Below are 19904 nucleotides of genomic sequence, written 5' to 3' on the forward strand. Positions count from 1 at the left end.
GAGCAGTGATCGTATGGAGTGGAGCACATCGGGGAGGACATCTTGCCAGCGGGAGATTGGGAGGCCCTTGGATTTTAGGGCGAGCATGGCGGTCTTCCACACCGTTGCGTTCTCCCTCTCTACCTGTCCGTTACCCCGGGGGTTGTAACTGGTAGTCCTGCTCGTGGCTATGCCCTTCTCGAGCAGGTACTGGCGCAGCTCGTCGCTCATGAACGATGAGCTCCTGTCGCTGTGGATGTAATTGGGGAAGCCAAATATGGCGAACAGGTCGTTGAGGCACCTGATGACTGTGGCGCTGGGCATGTCTGGGCAGGGGATGGCGAAGGGGAAACGGGAGTACTCGTCAATAATATTGAGGAAATACGTGTTGCAGTCAGAGGAGGGAAGGGGCCCCTTGAAATCGACGCTGAGACGTTCGAAGGGGCGGGTGGCTTTAATCAGGTGTGCCCTGTCTGGCCTATAAAAATGCGGTTTGCATTCGGCGCAGACCTGGCAGTTCCTGGTCATGGTCCTGACCTCCTCGATGGAGTAAGGCAGGTTGCGAGCTTTAATAAAATGGAAGAACCTGGTGACCCCCGGGTGGCAGAGATCATTGTGGAGGGTCCGTAGCCTATCGACTTGTGCGTTGGCACATGTCCCACGGGATAGGGCGTCTGGGGGCTCATTAAGTTTCCCGGGCCGGTATAAGATATCGTAGTTGTAGGTGGATAACTCGATCCTCCACCGCAATATCTTATCATTTTTGATTTTCCCCCTTTGTCTGTTGTTAAACATAAATGCTACTGACCGTTGGTCAGTGAGCAGGGTGAAACGTTTACCGGCCAGGTAATGCCTCCAGTGCCATACAGCCTTCACTATCGCCTGGGCCTCCTTCTCGACTGAGGAGTGTCGAATTTCGGGGCCCTGGAGGGTCCGTGAAAAGAAGGCCACGGGTCTCCCCGCCTGGCTAAGGGTTGCGGCTAGGGCGAAGTCGGATGCATCGCTCTCCACTTGGAAAGGGATGGACTCATCCACTGCGTGCATTGTGGCCTTCGCAATGTCCTCTTTTATGAGGGTGAAGGCCGCACGGGCCTCTGCCGTCAGGGGGAAGGAGGTTGACTTGATGAGGGGCCGGGCTTTGTCCGCATAGTTGGGCACCCACTGGGTGTAGTAAGAGAAGAACCCTAGGCATCTCTTCAGGGCTTTTAGGCAGTGGGGGAGGGGTAGTTCCAGGAGGGGGCGCCTTCGGTCGGGGTCGGGGCCGATGACTCCGTTTTCCACCACGCAGCCAAGAATAGCGAGGCGCGTGGTGCGGAACATACATTTTTCTTTGTTGTATGTCAGATTCAGCCATTGGGCCGTACGGAGGAATTTTTCTAGGTTGGCGTCGTGGTCATGCCGGTCATGGCCGCAGATGGTGACGTTGTCTAGATAGGGGAAGGTGGCCTGCAGCGCGTTCTGGTCAACCATCCGGTCCATCTCCCTTTGGAAGACCGAGACCCCGTTGGTGACGCCGAAGGGGACTCGGAGGAAGTGGTAGAGGCGACCGTCAGCCTCGAAGGCCGTGTACTGGCGGTCCTCAGGCCTGATGGGGAGCTGGTGGTATGCCGACTTCAGATCAATCGTCGAGAATACCCGGTATTGTGCTATCTGGTTGACCATGTCAGATATGCGGGGAAGTGGGTATGCGTCTAATTGCGTGTATCGATTGATCGTCTGGCTGTAATCAATAACCAGGCGCTGTTTTTCGCCGGTCTTCGCTACCACCACTTGGGCTCGCCATGGGCTGGTGCTGCCCTCAATAATCCCTTCCCTCAGGAGTCTTTCTACTTCTGATTTAATAAAGCTCCTATCCCCGGCACTGTACCGCCTGCTTTTAGTAGCAATTGGCTTGCAGTCTTTGGCGAGGTTAGCGAACAACGGGGGGGGGGGGGGGGGGGGTTTGACCTTCAGGGTGGACAGGCTGCATACTTTGCGCGGCGCCGTGTTTAAATTCTGCTGGCTGCAGACTGTAAGTGGGGGCAGGGGCCCGCCATATGCCATCGTGACGCTCTCCAGATGGCACTGGAAGCCTAATCCTAGCAGTACGGGAGCGCAGAGCTGTGGCAGGACGAGAAATTTAAAATCTCTGTACTCCACGCCGTTCACTGTCAGAGTCGCTACACAGTAGCCGCCGACATCCGCCGTATGGGACTTTGAGGCCATAAAGACCTGGTGCCGTGTGGGCATAACCGATAGGGAGTAGCGTCGCACCGTGTTGGGGTGGATGAAGCTCTCCGTGCTTCCGCAGTCAAAAAGGCAATTTGTGGCATGGCCATTTACCTTTACATTCATCATGGACCTGGCTAGTTGATGGGGCCTAGATTGGTCCAGGGTGATGGAGGCCATCGTCGAGGTCGGTGGGTCGCTGTAGTATTCGCCCGCGCCGGGGGCCTGGTCCTGAAATGGTGTCCAAGATGGCGGCTTTCCCGCGGCTGGTGGTGCCCAAAATGGCGGCCCGCACGGCTCACATGTGGTTGGTGGGGTCCAAAATGGCGGCCTGCACGGTTCACACGTGGCGCTGCTGGAATTGGGGGTCGATTTCGCCCTGCACACTCTCGCGTAGTGGCCTTTCTTGCCGCATTTGGAGCAGGTCACGTCCTTTGCTGGGCATTGCTGTCTGGGGTGCTTGGCCTGGCCGCAGAAGTAGCATTTCTGGCCTCTGGTCATTGCAGCTGTAATTGGGCTGCTGGCTGCTTGTGGCCTTACCGGGTCCCAAGGTGGCTGCTCCCGTGACATCCACGTGGCCATCCGGTCAGGGGGGTAGGCGTCCATGTTCTGGAGGGCCACGTCTAACGAGTTAGCGAGGGCCACCGTCTTCTGCAGGTCGAGCCCCCTCTGTTCCAGCAGCCTCTGCCGAGTATAGTTGGACCTGATGCCGGCTACGTAGGCGTCTCGGATCAGGTCTTCCGTGCATTCCTTGGCCGTCACCGCTTTGCAATTACAGGCCCGGCCGAGGACTCTCAGTGCCAGTAAATATTCGGCGCCCGATTCCCCGGGGCGCTGTTTTCGGGTAGCCAGGAGGTGTCTGGCGTAGACCTTGTTAACAGGCCTCACGTATTGTTCCTTTAGCGTCGCGATGGCAGCCGTGTAAGTTGTGGCGTCTCGGATGATCGAGTAGACTCGGTGGCTCACCCGTGAGTTCAAGACAAGCCGTTTTGCGTCATCTGTAGTGACGGTAGTGCTGGAGGCCTCCAGGAAGGCTTCGAAACAGCTCAGCCAGTGTTCAAAGTTATTGGCTGCATCTGCTGCTTGAGGATCCAGGTCTAAACGTTCCGGCTTCAAGATTTGCTCCATGTCGAAAATTTAGTCAATAAAATTGATGCACTATCAACAACACCAAAGACTACGAGTTGAACTTATACGAAGTAGGCTTTTATTGACTAAGAACTGGAGCATGCCTCTGCTAGTGGATCCATCCTAAGAGCTCCCGGGGGAAGGGTGGTGAGTCACCTTTATACCCGGGCTTAGGGGTGGAGCCAGGGGCGGAGACAATCCCAGACCTGTACAGAGTTAACAGTGGTTTACCACACAGACATGTACAGAGTTAGCAGTGGTTTACCACAGTGGTCACATGAGAGAGGAGGGAGGATAAGAGAAGAGAGGAGAGGGAAGATGATAGGGTGGAGAAGACAGGGGAGGGGAGGGGTTGGAGTGGGGAAGGGGAGAGCAAGTGAGAGAGGGGAATGGTGGAGAGGTGAAACTGGAGAGGGAGAGGAAGAGGAAGTAAAAGGGAGAGGGAAGAAAAGGAATTGGAGAGAAGGGGGAGGAGAGAGGGGGAGAGGAGGAAGGGGAAGAGGGAGAGGAAGGGGAGGGAAGGAGCAAGAGAGGAGGAGAGGAAGGGAAGAAGACGAAAGTGAAAGAAGAGGATATTCTCAGAATTTCACCAACAAGAGATAGCTGTGGAAACGTTGTTGCTTTGTTGCGCTGAATGGCAGGACGATGCAGAAGAAGTAGTAATAGATCTAGCTGAATGGCAGAACAGGCTCGAGAAGCTGAATGGCCTACTCCTGCTCCTATGGGCCCGATTTTAATACCACCACTTGGCGGAAACTGGACAGAGGGGACAGTTAAAATGTGGGCAGCCACTTGCCCCCCATGATCCTGCTGCCTTCCGGCCGTGTCCTGATCTTAACCTGCTCTTTTGAGCAGGTGAGTGGGACAACCACAGGAAGGCAGCAGGGTCCTCTTTAAATATGCAGATTGGGGCCCGATGATGTCATCGGGCCCCGATTTGTAATTTTAACTGGAGGCCTGAGCAAAGGAGCAGTGACGTCTACCAGTCAGACCAGACCTGCCAGGAAGTAGATCGTGGGCCATAAGAGGGCCATGCAGGTAAGTAATTAAATTTAATTTCTGGTTTCCTTGCGGCCCAGAAGAAGCCCTTCCAGGTCCCACAAGGAAGCCTAGGGCCTCCCGTGTCCGAGGAACATGAAGGTGCCACAAAAATTATTCCTATGGATGCTACTCCAGCCAAGGAAACCCCAACTATTGAAATAACTATTGAAGTTTAGTGCTTCCACTGCAGTTAACCTGCTGAGTGCTGGGGCCTTCTATTCCATATCTGCACGGCTTGTAGAGAAGGGCAAGATGATGGGAAATCTTTTGGATGATGTCATTCTATTATCTAGCCCACATTTAAATGCAAGCGCGGAGCCGCTGATGGGCAGGAAAAGTACTTTGAGGGCATGGGTGTAGAAAAACCGGCAGATAAATATGTAGGCAGAGACTTGGTATAGCATGAGCCAGTTTCCGCCAACATTCACAAATTTTGACTCATTTTCAGGGGACAAGGGCAGAATTTAAATCTAATTTATACTTCCTGCTTTATACTTCCTGGTTTAAACTCCGTGTATCTCAGTAAGGATTTTTCAATCTGATTGGTTGAAAAGCCTGACAGTTGCTTACTCTGTTCACATACACCACAGATGCCCTGTAGAGAGCACTGCAATGGATCAGATGCCCAATTAGAGCAAGTTTCCACTCATAAGCCCACAAAAACTTTCTGGGCAGCTGTCAGTGAGCAGAACAGCAAGCGCCATTCCTTCACTGCTGACCGCAAAATCCAGGCCAATATCTCCTTATGTGGTTCGGTATCAAATTTTGCTCCTGTGAAGAGCCTTGGGACATTTTACTATGTTAAAGACACTATATAAATGCAATTTATTGTTGTTATTCATTCACACTTTCATATCCCTCTAACATCTCACCCTACTCTATCTTGGCCATGGCATGTCTTTGCATGCACCCTCCACTCTTGATACCAGGTTATTTCTTGTTTCCTGCTCCTACTGTCAGTGTCAGCTGCAGCTCAGTTGGTAGCACACTCGCCTCTGAGTCAGAAGGAGTTGGTAGCACACTCGCCTCTGAGTCAGAAGGTTATGGGTTCACATCCCACTCCAAGGACTTGCGCATATAAAGCTGGGCTGACACTCCAGTGCGGTGCTGAGGGAGCTCTGCACTGATGTAGGTGCCGTCTTTTGGATGAGATGTTAAACTGAGGCACTCAAAGGGTTGACAGTGGATAGGCAATGGCAAACATTCAAAGACTGAATGGATGAGCTACAGAATTTGTTCATCCCAGTTTGGCATAAAAATAAAACAAAAAAGGTGACTCAACCGTGGCTAACAAGGGAAATTAGGGATAGCATAAGATCCAAGGAGAGGACATATAAATTGGCCAGAAAAAGCAATAATCCTGAGGATTGGGAACAGTTTAGGATTCAACAAAGGAGGACTAAGGGATTAATTAAGAAAGGGAAAATAGAATATGAGAGTAAGCTTTCAGGGAACATAAAAACTGACTGTAAAAGCTTTTATAGATATGTGAAGAGAAAAAGATTGGTGAAGTCAAGCGTAGGTCCCTTGCAGTCAGAATCAGGGGAATTTATAATGGGGAACAAAGAAATGGCAGACCAACTAAATACATATTTTGGTTCTGTCTTCACAAAGGAGGACACAAATAACCTCCCAGAGATGCCGGGGAACATAGGGTCTGATGAAAGGATGGAACTGAAAGAAATCAGTATTTGTAGGGAAATGGTGTTAGGAAAATTGATGGGACTGAAGGCCGATAAATCCCCAGGGCCTGATAATCTACATCCCAGGGTACTTAAGGAAGTGGCCCTAGAAATAGTAGATGCATTGCTGGTCATCTTCCAGAACTCGATAGACTCTGGAACAGTACCCATGGATTGGAGGGTAGCTAATGTTACCCCACTATTCAAAAAAGGTGGTAGAGAAAAAGTGGGGAATTATAGACTGGTAAGCCCGACATCGGTAGTGGGGAAAATGCTAGAGTCCATTATAAAAGATGTAATAGCAGAGCACTTGGAAAGCAGTAACAGGATCGGACAAAGTCAACATGGATTTACAAAAGGTAAATCATGCTTGACTAATCGACTGGAATTTTTTGAGGATGTAACTGGTAAAATAGATAAGGGAGAACCAGTGGATGTGGTGCATTTGGACTTTCAGAAGGCTTTCGATAAGGTCCCACATAAGAGATTAGCATGCAAAATTAAGGCACATGGGATTGGGGGCAAGGTATTGACTTGGATAGAGAACTGGTTGGCGGACAGAAAGCAAAGAGTTGGAATAAACGGGTCGAGTGGCAGGCAGTGACTAGTGGGGTACCGCAAGGATCGGCCCTAGGACCCCAGCTGTTCACAATATATATTAATGATCTGGATGAGGGAATTGGATGTAATATCTCCAAATTTGCAGACGACACAAAGCTGGGTAGGAGGGTATGCTGTGAGGAGGATGTCGTGAAACTCTAGTACGATTTGGACAGGTTGGGTGATTGGGCAGAAACATGGCAAATGCACTATAATGTGGATAAATGTGAGGTTATCCACTTTGGTGGCAAAAACAGGAAGGCAGATTATTATTTGAATGGCAATAGATTGGGAGAAGGGGAAGTGCAAAGAGACCTGGGTGTTCTTGTGCACCAGTCGCTGAAGGTAAGCATGCAGGTGCAGCAGGCGGTTAAGAAGGCAAATGGTATGTTGGCCTTCATAGCGAAAGGGTTCGAGTACAGGAACAAGGATGTCTTGCTACAGTTGTACAGGGCCTTGGTGAGACCGCACCTTGAGTATTGTGTGCAGTTTTGGTCGCCTTACCTGAGGAAGGACGTTCTTGCCATGGAAGGAGTGCAGCGAAGATTCACCAGGTTGATACCTGGGATGGCAGGAATGACGTATGAGGAGAGATTGTGTCGATTGGGCTTATACTCACTGGAGTTTAGAAGATTGAGAGGGGATCTCATCGAAACCTATAAAATTCTGTCAGGCCTGAACAGACTAGATGCAGGAAGGATGTTTCTGATGGCCAGGAAGTCCAGAACCAGGGGTCATAGTCTAAAGATAAGGGCTAAGCCATTTAGGACTGAAATGAGGAGGAATTTCTTCACCCAGAGAGTGGTGAACCTGTGGAATTCTCTGCCACAGAGGGCAGTGGAGGCCAGTTCATTAAATATATTCAAGACGGAGTTGGATATATTTCTTAAGGCTAAAGGGATCAAGGGATATGGGGAGAAGGCAGGGACAGGGTACTGAATTTGGATGATCAGCCATGATCTCATTGAATGGCGGAGCAGGCTCGAAGGGCCGAATGGCCTACTCCTGCTCCTTTCTTCTATGTTTCTATGAGGCCCTGTCTACTCTCTCAGGTGGACGTAAAAGATCCCATTGCACTATTTCGAAGAAGAGCAGGGAAGTTATCCCTGGTTTCCTGGCCAATATTTCTCCCTCAACCAAAATAACAAAAACAGATTATCTGGTCATTTTCACGTTGCTGTTTGTGGGAGCTTGCTGTGTGCAAATTGGTTGCCGCGTATCCCACGTTACAACAGTGACTACACTCCAAAAGTACTTCATTGGCTGTAAAGCGCTTTGAGACATCTGGTGGTCGTGAAAGGTGCTATATAAGTGCAAGTCTTTCTCTCTTTCTTACTGCTCCAACACTGGAGGTTGCTTATTCACCTGACATGGCCCAGCCACCTGGAACCCCCTCAATAGAACACCAGCCTTACCTCCCTGCTTTCAAAACTTCCTTAAAACCCATCTTTTCAATAGAGTCATTGAGACCCCTTCCCCATCCCAAATGTGTACCATTTTCTTTTTTTGAAACCTCCTACTGAGCATCCAATGTTTTACTTCCTCAATGTAAGGTCCTTCAAAACGTTCATTTGTACATGAGGAACACCAAAGAAATGTAAATTTTTGTTGCTTTTAAAAATGTTTCTAGCTACAATTAGTCTGCAATTTATTGCAAACTTTTAAAAGTTCCAGGCATAAATTTACAGAATCTTCTATTTGATGGATAGGGAACAAATATATACTTTAAATATTTCAACGGCAATCTGTATTTTAAAAGGTAACAGCAATTTATTTAATGACATTCAGTTTCTTCCAGAAATTGCTAATAACAGTGCTAAATCATCCATGACAGGGCAGTAAACTGACCTTTGCAACCATGTGAGCCTCTGATAACAGAACTCTGGCAGGCTGGTAAAATCTAAGCTGCAGTAAGACTTCTGCTTTATTGATCCACACATCCATTACAGCAACTCCACTCAATTTTTTTCTGGTCATCGCAGGCGAAGTGATATGCATGTTCTACAACAAATTTTTAAAAACTCAGTTTACATATAATATTCACTATGGAGTTAAAATTTCTGCACGCACTATTTTTAGTGCTCCGGTTAATATATTTGTGTCAAATTTCTGTAAGAACAATAAAATAAATTTGAAACATCCAAAAACCAGCAAAAATTTTTGCTTTGAGTAGTTGATTTCTTTTTGCTCAAATTAAGGGATATTGGCATTGGGGATTGTAGTACTTCTGCATTTTAGACAACAAATGTCCATTTCTAGCTGTCCCTGGTGAGGTATAGTTGGAGTCAGAGTAAGTTCCCTTTCCTCTCTGAGCCATTTTGTTAGATTTGTGCTGTGTGTCCATATCCAATGGAGCTAGACTATGACTGCCTCTCTTGTTATATGTATAGCCAATGAATGAGAATACTTTCATCAGATTGAGCCTGATTTGAACCCATATTCCGCAGCTTAAAGGACAGTAGGGCCAATTTTGTGAGGCTCCATTTGCCAACAGAGCCTTGTATAGCGCATACATGAGTTACAAAAATACAGGCACGCGATCTTGTATAAAAGTTGCGCCACAGGTTAGCAAGGCCATAAAAAAAGCAAACCAAGCACTAGGGTTTATTTCTAGAGGTATAGAACTGAAAACTAGGGAAGTGATGCTAAACCTGGTTCAACAGGCTGGGTCTCTTTTCTCTTGAAAAAGGATGACGGGTGACCTAATAGAGGTCTTTAAAATTATGAAAAATTGTGATAGAGTGGATACAGAGAGAATGTTTCCATGTGCAAATTGGCATAGGGCAGATTAGAGGTTTAAATGCGTGGCTCAAAGAATGGTGTGGGAGGAAGGGGTTTCAGTTCATGGGGAACTGGCACCAGTACGGGGAAAGAGGGAGCTGTTCTGTTGGGTTGGGCTCCACTTAAACCGGGCTGGAACCAGTGTCCTGGTGAACCGAGTAACTAGGGCAGTAGACTGGGCTTTAAACTAATGAAGGGGGGCAAGGAGGATTCAGGAAAGAGTAAATTTAAAAGCAGCGAGAGAAATATGAAGGCTCTAGAGCAGAGTAGAGTTTTGGATAAAAATAAGCAGAGGGGGTCAGGAACGGGCAGAGAGAGTAACAAAGGTAATAAGGCATCAGTGACTAAGGTGACATCAGGGAAAAAGAGAAATAAGTCAAAGCTAAAGGCACTATATCTGAATGCGTGAAGCATTCACAACAAAATAGATGAATTAATAGAGCAGATAGAAATTAACAGGTTTGATCTAATAGCCATAACGGAGACGTGGTTGCAAAGTGGCCAAGGTTGGGAACTAAATATTCCAGGATACTTAACTTTTAGAAGGGATAGGCAAAGTGGAAAAGGAGGAGGGGTAGCCCCAATAAAAAAGGATGGGATAAAGAGAGTAGAGAGAAATGATCTTAGCTCCGAAAATCAAGATGTAGAATCAGTTTGCGTGGAGCTAAGAAACAGCAAGAGGCAGAAAACATTGGTGGGAGTTGTTTATAGGCCCCCAAACAGTAGTTGTAATGTAGGGCAGAGTATAAATCAGGAAATTAGAGATGCATGTAACAAGGGTAATACAGTAATCATGGGGGACTTTAATCTACATACAGACTGGGCAAACCAAATCTGCAGTAATAGTGTGTAGGACAAATTCATGGAATGTATGCAAGATAGTTTTCTAGATCTGTATGTTAAGGAACCAACTAGAGGAAAGGTTATTTTAGATCTAGATATGTGCAACGAGAAAGGGATAATTAATAACCTTGTAGTAAAGGGGCCTTTAGGGAAGAGTCATAGGGGTCGATTTTCATTGACCCGTGGAGGCAGGATTGGAGGCGTGCGAGGGGTTAAAGTCCCGAATTCGGGGGTCCCGACACCATCCCACCCCCAACCCGCCTCCATGTAAGTTTCAAAGGAGGCGGGTACCCGCCCTGGGACCCGCCTATCCGAGGCGGGAAGGGATTAGTGCCAATTAACTACCTGTTAACAGGTAGTTAACAAACAGTTTTTAGCCTAATCCCGATTTTGAAGCTTGAAGTGTGGGATTCCCGACAGCTCCAAACCACGCCAAGTTGGAGGAGTCGGGCCGTCGGGTTGAAGGACTGTTGAGATGTCGGTGCTCAGGTGAGCGATGTGTGCATGAGTGCAAAGGTAAGTGTGTTTGGTGTGTCTAAAGTGTGTAAAGAAGTTTAAATTACCTGTACTTACCTTTATAGCCTTCCTTCCTTTAGGTTTCGGGAGTCCATCATCTAACCGGCAGAGAAAGCAGAATGGCTGCGATCTGTCAAAAGTGACAGCCTGCAGCTTTCTGTGCTGGTGAGATTTCTAACTGAGTCTGTGTCGAAGGACTCACGTTAGAAGTAAGACTGTCAGTGTTTGACAGCTTCAAACAGCTGTGAAACACTGATATTTCATCTGTCAAAATGTCTTGACAGATGAAATTTCAGTCTGTGACGTCACCTGTTGCTGGGTGGCCCTTAATTGGCCTGCTGAGCCCGCTGGGTGGGCTCAACAAGGTCAATCAAGTTAAAATCACGTGGATTGGCCGCATCTCGATGGAGGCAGGACTACAACCCCGAAAGTTGTAGTCCTGCCTCCTTCCCGACTTCTGAATGAAAATCAACCCCATAGAGTCATAGGGGTAAAAATTCGGTAGCGCCCCCTTTGGGTGCTACTGGAAGCGCCCTGCGTCCCTGTTGGGGCACTACGAGCCAAAACCGTGGTGCTACGTGCTGCAGAACTGCAGGCCTTCCTCCCCTTCTTAAAGGGGAGGGGCCTGGGGCAGCACGTCCTGGCCCCCAGCTGGGCCACCAGGAATCGGGAGTGCCGGCAAACGAGCTCGGCACTCAAGAGGCGTGCCGGGCTCACTGAGAGCAGCCGGCACCCCGCGGGGGAGCTTCACGGGGGCCGGGGACAGCAACGGGTGCAGGTGCTGGCAGGTGGCCAGCAACAAAAATGGCCGCCCACCACCTCCCCTTTAACTAGCGCCGCCCCAACCGCAGGTAGGCCCCCCTGACCCCATCGGACATAGTGTCCGGCAGTAAGTCGGGAGGCGTCACCCAATATTACAGCCGGGGTGCGAACAGGGCGTTGCGCACGGCGATGACGTCCAGGCGCTAGTTGATTTGCGCCCGGTTAGCGCTAACAGGAGGTGCAAATCAACCGAATTTAGCCCCCATAGAGTCATATGGCACAGAAGGAGGCCATTCAGCCCATTGAGTTCGTGCCAGCTCTCTGTAGGGTAATCTAGTCAGTCCCATTCCCCCGCTGTATCCCCGTAGCCCTGCAAGTTTATTTCCCTCAAGTGCCTATCCAGTCTCCCCTTGAAAACACTGAGTGTCTCCACTTCCACCACTTCCGTCGGCAGCGAATTCCAGGTCCTCACCACTCGCTGCGTAAATTTTTTTTCCCTCACATCTCCCTTTGGTAGGAAAAATAGAAAATCAGAGTATTTTTTAAATGGTGAGAGATTGGGAAATGTTGGCGTTCAAAGGGACCTGGGTATCATTGTACACGAATCACTGAAAGTTAACATGCAGGTACAACAAGCAATTAGGAAAGCAAATGGTATGTTGGCCTTTATTACAAGAGGATTTGAGAATAAGAGTAAAGACGTCTTACTGCAATTCTATAGGGCCCTGGTGAGACCACACCTGGAGTGTTGTGTACAGCCTTGGTCTCCTTACCTAAGGAAGGATATACTTGCCATAGAGGGAGTGCAACGAAGGTTCACCAGACTGGTTCCTGGGATGGGGGGGATTGTCCTATGAGGAGAGATTGAGTAGACTAGGCTTTTATTCTCTCTAGAGTTTAGCAGAATAAGAGGTGATCTCATTGAAACATACAAAATCCTTACAGGGCTTGATGGGGTAGATGCAGGGATGATGTTTCCCCTGGCTGGGAGTCTAGAACCAGGGGTCACAGTCTCAGATTAAGGGGTCGGCCATTTAGGACTGAAATGAGGAGAAATTTCTTCACTCAGAGGGTGGTGAATCTTCGAAATTCTCTACCCCAGAGGGCTGTGGAGGCTCAGTCATTGAGTATATTTAAGACAGAGATCGATAGATTTTTGAATATTAAGGGAATCAAGGAATATGGTGATATTGCAGGAAAGTGGAGTTGAGGTAGAAGATCAGCCATGATCTTATTGAATGGCAGAGCAGGCTCGAAGGGCCCAATCACCTAATCCTGCTCCTATTTCTTATGTTATGTTCTTATCTCAGACTGGAAGCTTAAGGGAGGAAAATTGGGTCGCATCATTTTGGGGCTCGAACGTCGCTGGGGTGCTAATTTTAGCGCCCCAAAAAAGTTAGCACCCCATTGCCATAAATTCAGTAGTAGCGCTCCAAGCAGGAGGTGGAGTGCTCCACCCCCTTCTTGGAGCGCTACTACTGAAGTTCGTGGCACTACGTGCAACAGCGCCATGCGCAGCGGCACATAGTGCTGTATCATTGCAGGCCTCCTTCCCCTGATTAAAGGGGAGGGGCCGAGCGCTGCGCGCACTGGGGCCCTGCCGGACCACCGAGGAGCAGGGTGCCGGGAAAACAGCCCAGCACTCGAGGGGTGCCGGGCTGAACGATCGCGGCCGGCACCCCGCATAAAAAAACGTATGGGGGCAGGTTCCGGCAGTTGGCCAAAATAAAAATGGCCGCCTGACACCTGCCCTTTAAGTAGCGCCACCGCCGCTGCAAAAACGCCCCTGATCCTGTCGGACATATCGTCCGGCGATAGGTCAGGGGCCGCAAAGGAGGTTTGCGGCTGGGGCGCAAGCGGGGCACTGCGCACAGCGATGACGTCATTGCTGGCAGCGCAGCGCCACAGGGCGCTTCCGGCTACCACCGCCACTAACCGAAACATTAGCACCGCCATGCCTGGGTGCTCGGGGATCTGCCCCGGGGACACTAACAAGAGGCACAAACTAACCCAATTTTCCCCCTAAGTATTTGTTTGGTGTTGGCACATCCACCACCTCAATCTGCAGAAAAAAACTGCCATCCAAAAGTGTGTGCAAAAGGGCAATGCTTGTGCACAATGCTGGTAATCCTATGTAATGGTACCTCAAAGAGAGTGCGGTAGTTCCCAACTTAAGTTTGCTTAATGGGCTCCCATGAAATGTGTGCAAATGTAAGGAGCACATTTGTCTTTGTCCCACTACCAGCAAAAGTCTTCATTTGCAGCCAGGCATCAAGGACCTGAGGGACTGTACAACTCCATGCAGCTTCAACTTGTGCTTTTACTGGAAGGCTGGCCTTCAGAGCTGTTGCCTCGCCAGATTTTACATTCTCCAGCTATGTTTGCTGCAGGCCAAGCTCTGTGGCAAGCTTTTTCTTTGCCAGTAGCATATTCAAATTAGGATGGTACTCCAGTTGCAAACTTTACCGCAGGTCATCCTTTGAGCTGCCGGGGCAGCCAAGCCTGCGCAATGGGCCAGCTCAACTCGTTTGTTCCTTGATTTGGAAAATCTGGTCAAAATGAACGCACGGTACCACCCAATTTTCTTCTTGAATAGTCTTTGTTCTTTTCTTTAGGCTCATCCACAACCACACTTACAACTATTAGAAAAGAGACAGCAATTCAATAAAGTGATAAATATAGCATGCTTTCAGAGTCATGCCTCACCATTTCCTTGTTAGAAATTGTTAGTGTGTCAGTTGGGTTTTGATTTGAAATTAACTCTTTTTCTTTTGCAGCTTGTGATCGTTGGTCTTTTAGTCGAGCAATCTCTTGGCGACTTCTTAAAAAGCAGAACATTCACATTAAGCATTTTTACTACTCAAGATTTCAATTAATTACAAGTAATTATGGTTGATTATTTACCAGTACTAGTGATAGCTGAGGAACACACTGCAGATATCAGAAAACAATTTTTATCTAGATTTATTAAAAATGTTATGTTTTTAGATGCTTCCTGCAGTCAAAGCCTTACATAGTCATATTTTGTGACACACTTCATTATTAATTCCTATGTCCACAGTTATAATGGAAATCTCCGACATAAAGCCACCATCCTGATATTGCACAATTGAACCACCGGATGGCAATGTACTGCCTTTTCCTCAAAAGTCACTCAAAATGCTTTAAAAAAATTGAATCTATAAATGTTTGATGCTTCTTTCCCTCAGTGGGACCAAGGGTGGTCTAGGACAGGCACGCAATGTGGACGGGCCTGAGCACCTTCCCCCCACCAATGGCAGCCAGGTGCAAGAATTTGGCAGCAGGGAAAGCACGGTCCAGGCGGCCCCCGATCTCAAATAAATGAGTTGCTCTCTCAGTGACCACTCAAACTCTAGTCGGGCCACCACTGGAGGGAACCGGAAAGCATGATGCCGGAATAACTGCTCAGATCATGGGCCACACATTTTCAGGGCCTAGATATCTACGTCCAATTCATCTGTTTTGATAGCATTTTGCAATGTATTTTCAGCTCTAAAAATGGTAAAGGATAAATCATGAATATATAGACAAAGGGACATATATAAAATAAAGACTCACGTTAACAGTTTCCACAGAATAATGAACAGAATAATGAACCAGGAAAATACCACAATACCATTTAATAAAAATTTAATTTAATTTAATCAGTCACTTTAAATCAGTGGCCCTGATTTTATCCCCTACATGGCATAAACACCCCAATTGTTATAAACAGAAAATCTTCTGACTCACTGTGAGTAATTCCACTGGAGATCAATGGTATAATATATTTTTTCCTTGGTTATAGAATACAGGTTGGCTTCATCATTTGTAATATAACGAATGTACTAAACCAAAATTTGCAGCACACAGTACAAAGCTAATAATTTTAATGCTCCCCTCACTAAACCATCATAAGATGAATATGTTATTCTGCATTAATACATACTTACTTTATAGTCATGTCAAATCTTAACTTTTTAAAATATCAAATGGATACATAGAAACATAGAAGATAGGAGCAGGAGTAGGCCATTCGGCCCTTCGAGCCTGCTCTGCCATTCAATGAGATCATGGCTGAGCATCCACTTTCAGTACACTGTCCTTCTCCCCATATCCCTTGATCCCTTTAGCCTCAAGAAATATATCCAACTCTTTCTTGAATATATTTAATGAACTGGCCTCCACCGCCCTCTGTGGCAGAGAATTCCACAGGTTCACCACTCTCTGGGTAAAGAAATTCCTCCTCATTTCAGTCCTAAATGGCTTACCCCTTATCCTTAGACTATGACCCCTGGTTCTGGACTCCCCGGCCATCAGAAACATCCTTTCTGCATCTAGTCTGTCCTGACCTGACAGAATTTTATAGGTTTCGATGAGATCCCCTCTCAATCTTCTAAACTCCAGTGAGTATAAGCCCAATTGACACAATCTCTCCTCGTACGTCATTCCTGCCATCCCAGGTATCAGCCTGGTGAATCTTCGCTGCACTCCCTCCATAGCAAGAACATCCTTCCTCAGGTAAGGTGACCAAAACTGCACACAATACTCAAGGTGCGGTCTCACCAAGGCCCTGTACAACTGCAGCAAGACATCCTTGTTCCTGTACTCGAACCCTCTTGCTACGAAGGCCAACATACCATTTGCCTTCTTAACCGCCTGCTGCACCTGCATGCTTACCTTCAGCGACTGGTGCACAAGAACACCCAGGTCCCTTTGCACTTCCCCTTCTCCCAATCTATTGCCATCCAAATAATAATCTGCCTTCCTGTTTTTGTCACCAAAGTGGATAACCTCACATTTATCCACATTATAGTGCATTTGCCATGTTTCTGCCCAATCACCCAACCTGTCCAAATCGTACTGGAGTTTCACGACATCCTCCTCACAGCTTACCCTCCCACCCAGCTTTGTGTCGTCTGCAAATTTGGAGATATTACATCCAATTCCCTCGTCCAGATCATTAATATATATTGTGAACAGCTGGGGTCCTAGGACCGATCCTTGCCATTAGATTTATATTTATATTACATAATTCCAAGACTAAAATTTGAAATATATATCGTAATAATCATATCATTACCCTTTGAGAATACTCACTTGAAATAATGTGTAAATTCAGTTTCCAATGGACGTTTATATCATGCATGAATCAAAGGCTGTCAAAAGCTAGAGGAGCCAGTTTTGAAATTAACAAGGGTACAGTCACAACTAAAGATGAAACTTATTAGCCTAAAATGGGTATAAATTGGGCAAAACCAACTGGATATCAGGGTGAAGGTCATGATGATTCTCTACTCATTTAGTGTTCCATGCAAGTCTCTGCCGACATTTTCTTTTGGTGCTGCCAGTTTAATAGACGACATTCATTAAAGGAGTCCTAATGAGACTTCAATTTCCCACATTCTCACCAGAATTTTGCTGTTTCATTAGCCCACCTTTATAAAATGGGCATTGTTAATAGTACCACAACATATTCCCTATGGGAACCCTGTACCTGTGTATTTTGGAGGAAGGGAAGTATCAACACTTCCTCCCAACCACGAGTGCTCTCTCAAAAGCATTTACAGACTGAGATGCACATATCTCCAACTGTCAGAGGAGTTTGCACAAACTATGATTCACAAGGGAAGCTGTGATTGAGTCATTCTATGTGCTACAAAGCAACCTGCAGCCAAACTCATCCATAGCCCACAACACTACCTGTACAAGGTCACAACATACTTTGGGTGATAAATTCGGTTGGTTAGCACCTCCCATTAGTGCCGGGGGATGCTAACAGGATGCTAAGGGGTTAGCGACCGGGCGCGGCAAATGCAGCGACGCGCATGTACTTCAGTGCCGGTTTAGCGCTGGCAATAATTCTTACGCCTGGGCCTCTAGCGCCTCACAGATCGTGACATCAACAACAACAATAAACTTGTATTTATATAGCACCTTTAACGTAGTAAAACGTCCCAAGGTGCTGCACAGGAGTATTAAAAGACAAAAAAAGTCAAAGTGCGCAGCGACCCGTTATCGCCCCGGATGTGAAATTGCCTCCCGCCCCCTGCTGTATTGCCGCGTGTGAACAATGGCAGGAGGAGGAGGCGGTGTCAACTCGGCTGGCCGCATGGGGAGTGCTAATTAAAAGGAATGGTTTTCAGGTAGGCCAACCTTTATTATTTGCACCAGTCTGGTGCCTGCTCAAAGTTTTTGATGTTTCATTGCTGCAAGATGTCCAAGTCCTCCACTTTGTGAGAGTGTTTGGGGCTGTAATGGCAGTCACGCAGGTCACCTTGCAACGCAGAACTGCTGACAGGTAGGTTGTGCACCATCAGTGGCCATTCCCTTTAAGCGAGGGAAGCAGCCTCTGATGCCGTTACCAATGCGCTCTAAATTGTTCAGCGCTCTGCTGCTCCCGCACCGCTGTCAGAATTTAACGCCCTAAGAGAAGTGGTTAGCGCTTGATTTAGCGCTCCACTTCCCTCTTGGAGCACTAAAGCTGAATTTCCCGGCAGGAGAGGATCATTAGTGTCTGGCGCTACAATTTCTACTTTACAAAAGTTAGTGCTCCCCCCACCCCTGCCCCGCCAAACCGGGGTGCTATGGAATTTCTAGCCCTATATCTCCAGATCATTCTGAGTAGCCATCGATGACATCACCCACATTAGTCAATCTGCAGTACATTATTGTACAAGGCAAGTGACAGATGCCTTGTTTGCTTGCTCAAGCAAGCAATTTTATCTCCTTCCCCAACAACATGAAAAGGACTGCGCAGTTTTATCAAATGGCAGGATTTCAGAAGGTCCAGGAGCCCTATTTGCCCCATTGCACCCATATGGTGCCATGTAGTCCACTGCATAATGCTGCTACATAGATAAATTCTACTCGCTGAAGGGGGAATTTTAACCTAAAAAAATGGGTGGTTAAGGGGTGTGGGGTAACTAAAGCGTTAAAAATTGGAATCCCGACCGGAACCCGCCTCCAATCCACCCACTTCCAGTCTTAACAGAGGCAAGATGGGAGGTGGGACGAAGCGGGCAGCCAACCCGCTGCTAGGAGGCAAGCCATCCATTAAAATATTATAATGAGGCTGGAAGTCTCCTCTTTAACCTCCATTTTGTCTTTACCTGTAGCTGGTCGGGTTTTGCACACCTTGTAAAACCCGCCAGTTACAGCAAGATGAGGATGCTGCATCCAGGAGATAAGTGCCTTTACACCTACCACCTGGATCCAAGGTCAATGTCTAAACCACACACCCCTCGCCCCCGCGATCGGAGACCGCCCTCCACGAGGCCTCCAATCATTTCCCCAGGCTTCCGATTCACCCACAAGGCCTTCCCCCGCCCCCCAGGCCTCCGATCACCCCCGCCCCCCGCACTTCCCGTGCTGCTCCTCAGGCCCCCAATCCTCTTTGGATCCCAACCCCATCCTCCTCTAGCCCCCAATCGCCTTGACTCCCGGCCCAGGCCTCAATCTTCTCCCGGCCCAGGCCTCGATCTTCTCCCGGCCCAGGCCTTGATCTTCTCCCAGCTTGACCCTCACCCTCCGCCCCCCCCCCCCCCCGCACCCGATCTTCCCAGCCAGCCCTCGATCTTCTTCTGCATTCTCCCACCCCCCAATCTTCTCCCAGCCCGACCCTCGATCTCCTCCCGGCCCGACCCTCGATCTTCTCCCGGCCCAACCTTCGATCTCCTCCCGGCCCGACCTTCGATCATCTCCCGGCCCGGCCCCCACGCAATCCATCCCTCCCTCCTCTGTGCAACCTAGCACTGCAGGCCTACCCACCCGCAGCCAGCCAGCCTCTCAATCTGGCTGGCTGCAGGTGGGGAACAGGCTCCCCATTCAAATCAGGCCCTGCCATTAAAGTTCTCCCGGGTTTCATGACTGCCTCAGAGCACCCTCCCCTCACCGGCCCCAACACACCTTCTCCATTAAAATTCAGCCCTAAATGTTCAGTTCATTTACAACATGAGAACTACATTATGCAACTGAATGATCACTTTCCAGGCCACTGTCACAATACCTTTATTTTAAGTCATTCCATTGTCCCACCAATACTTGACCCATAAAAGCTGATTTTTGTGTGGCTCCTGGATGATCAAGGCTATCCTCTGGAACTATGGCTCATGACATCTCGGTAGCGTCCCAGGACACCAGCTGAACATAGATATCAGTTGCAGGCATTCACTTAAGTAATCAGTGAGCACACCACTGACAAGTTGAAGCAGCACTTCAGGTACCTGAATAGATCTGGAGACATCTGCAATACACTCGGTTTAGTTTCAAGAATTTCCTGAGACCAGTTGAACCCAAAAATGCAGGAAAGTGTGGATTTTAACATCACCAGGAGTTTAGCCTTGAAGTGCAGTTGGCCTAAAA

The 19904-nt window shown here is 48.1% G+C and overlaps 1 protein-coding gene across 2 annotated transcripts in view; it reads right to left on the reverse strand.

Annotated features, from left to right (window-relative positions):
• cfap46 (cilia and flagella associated protein 46) overlaps nt 1-19904 on the reverse strand; it is a 575305-nt gene that overhangs the window by 295644 nt on the left and 259757 nt on the right. For both annotated transcript variants that reach the window (XM_085994743.1, XM_085994742.1), the window contains 2 exons: nt 14247-14361; nt 8487-8639 (listed from right to left, as the gene is read on the reverse strand). In XM_085994743.1, coding sequence (XP_085850869.1) covers nt 8487-8639; nt 14247-14361 — 268 coding nt within the window. The remainder of the gene's footprint in view (nt 1-8486; nt 8640-14246; nt 14362-19904) is intronic.

The sequence above is a fragment of the Somniosus microcephalus genome, chromosome 8 (genome assembly GCF_052327205.1).
Source record: "Somniosus microcephalus isolate GS21.2 chromosome 8, FLI_Smic_1.0, whole genome shotgun sequence".
Lineage (NCBI taxonomy): Eukaryota > Metazoa > Chordata > Chondrichthyes > Squaliformes > Somniosidae > Somniosus > Somniosus microcephalus.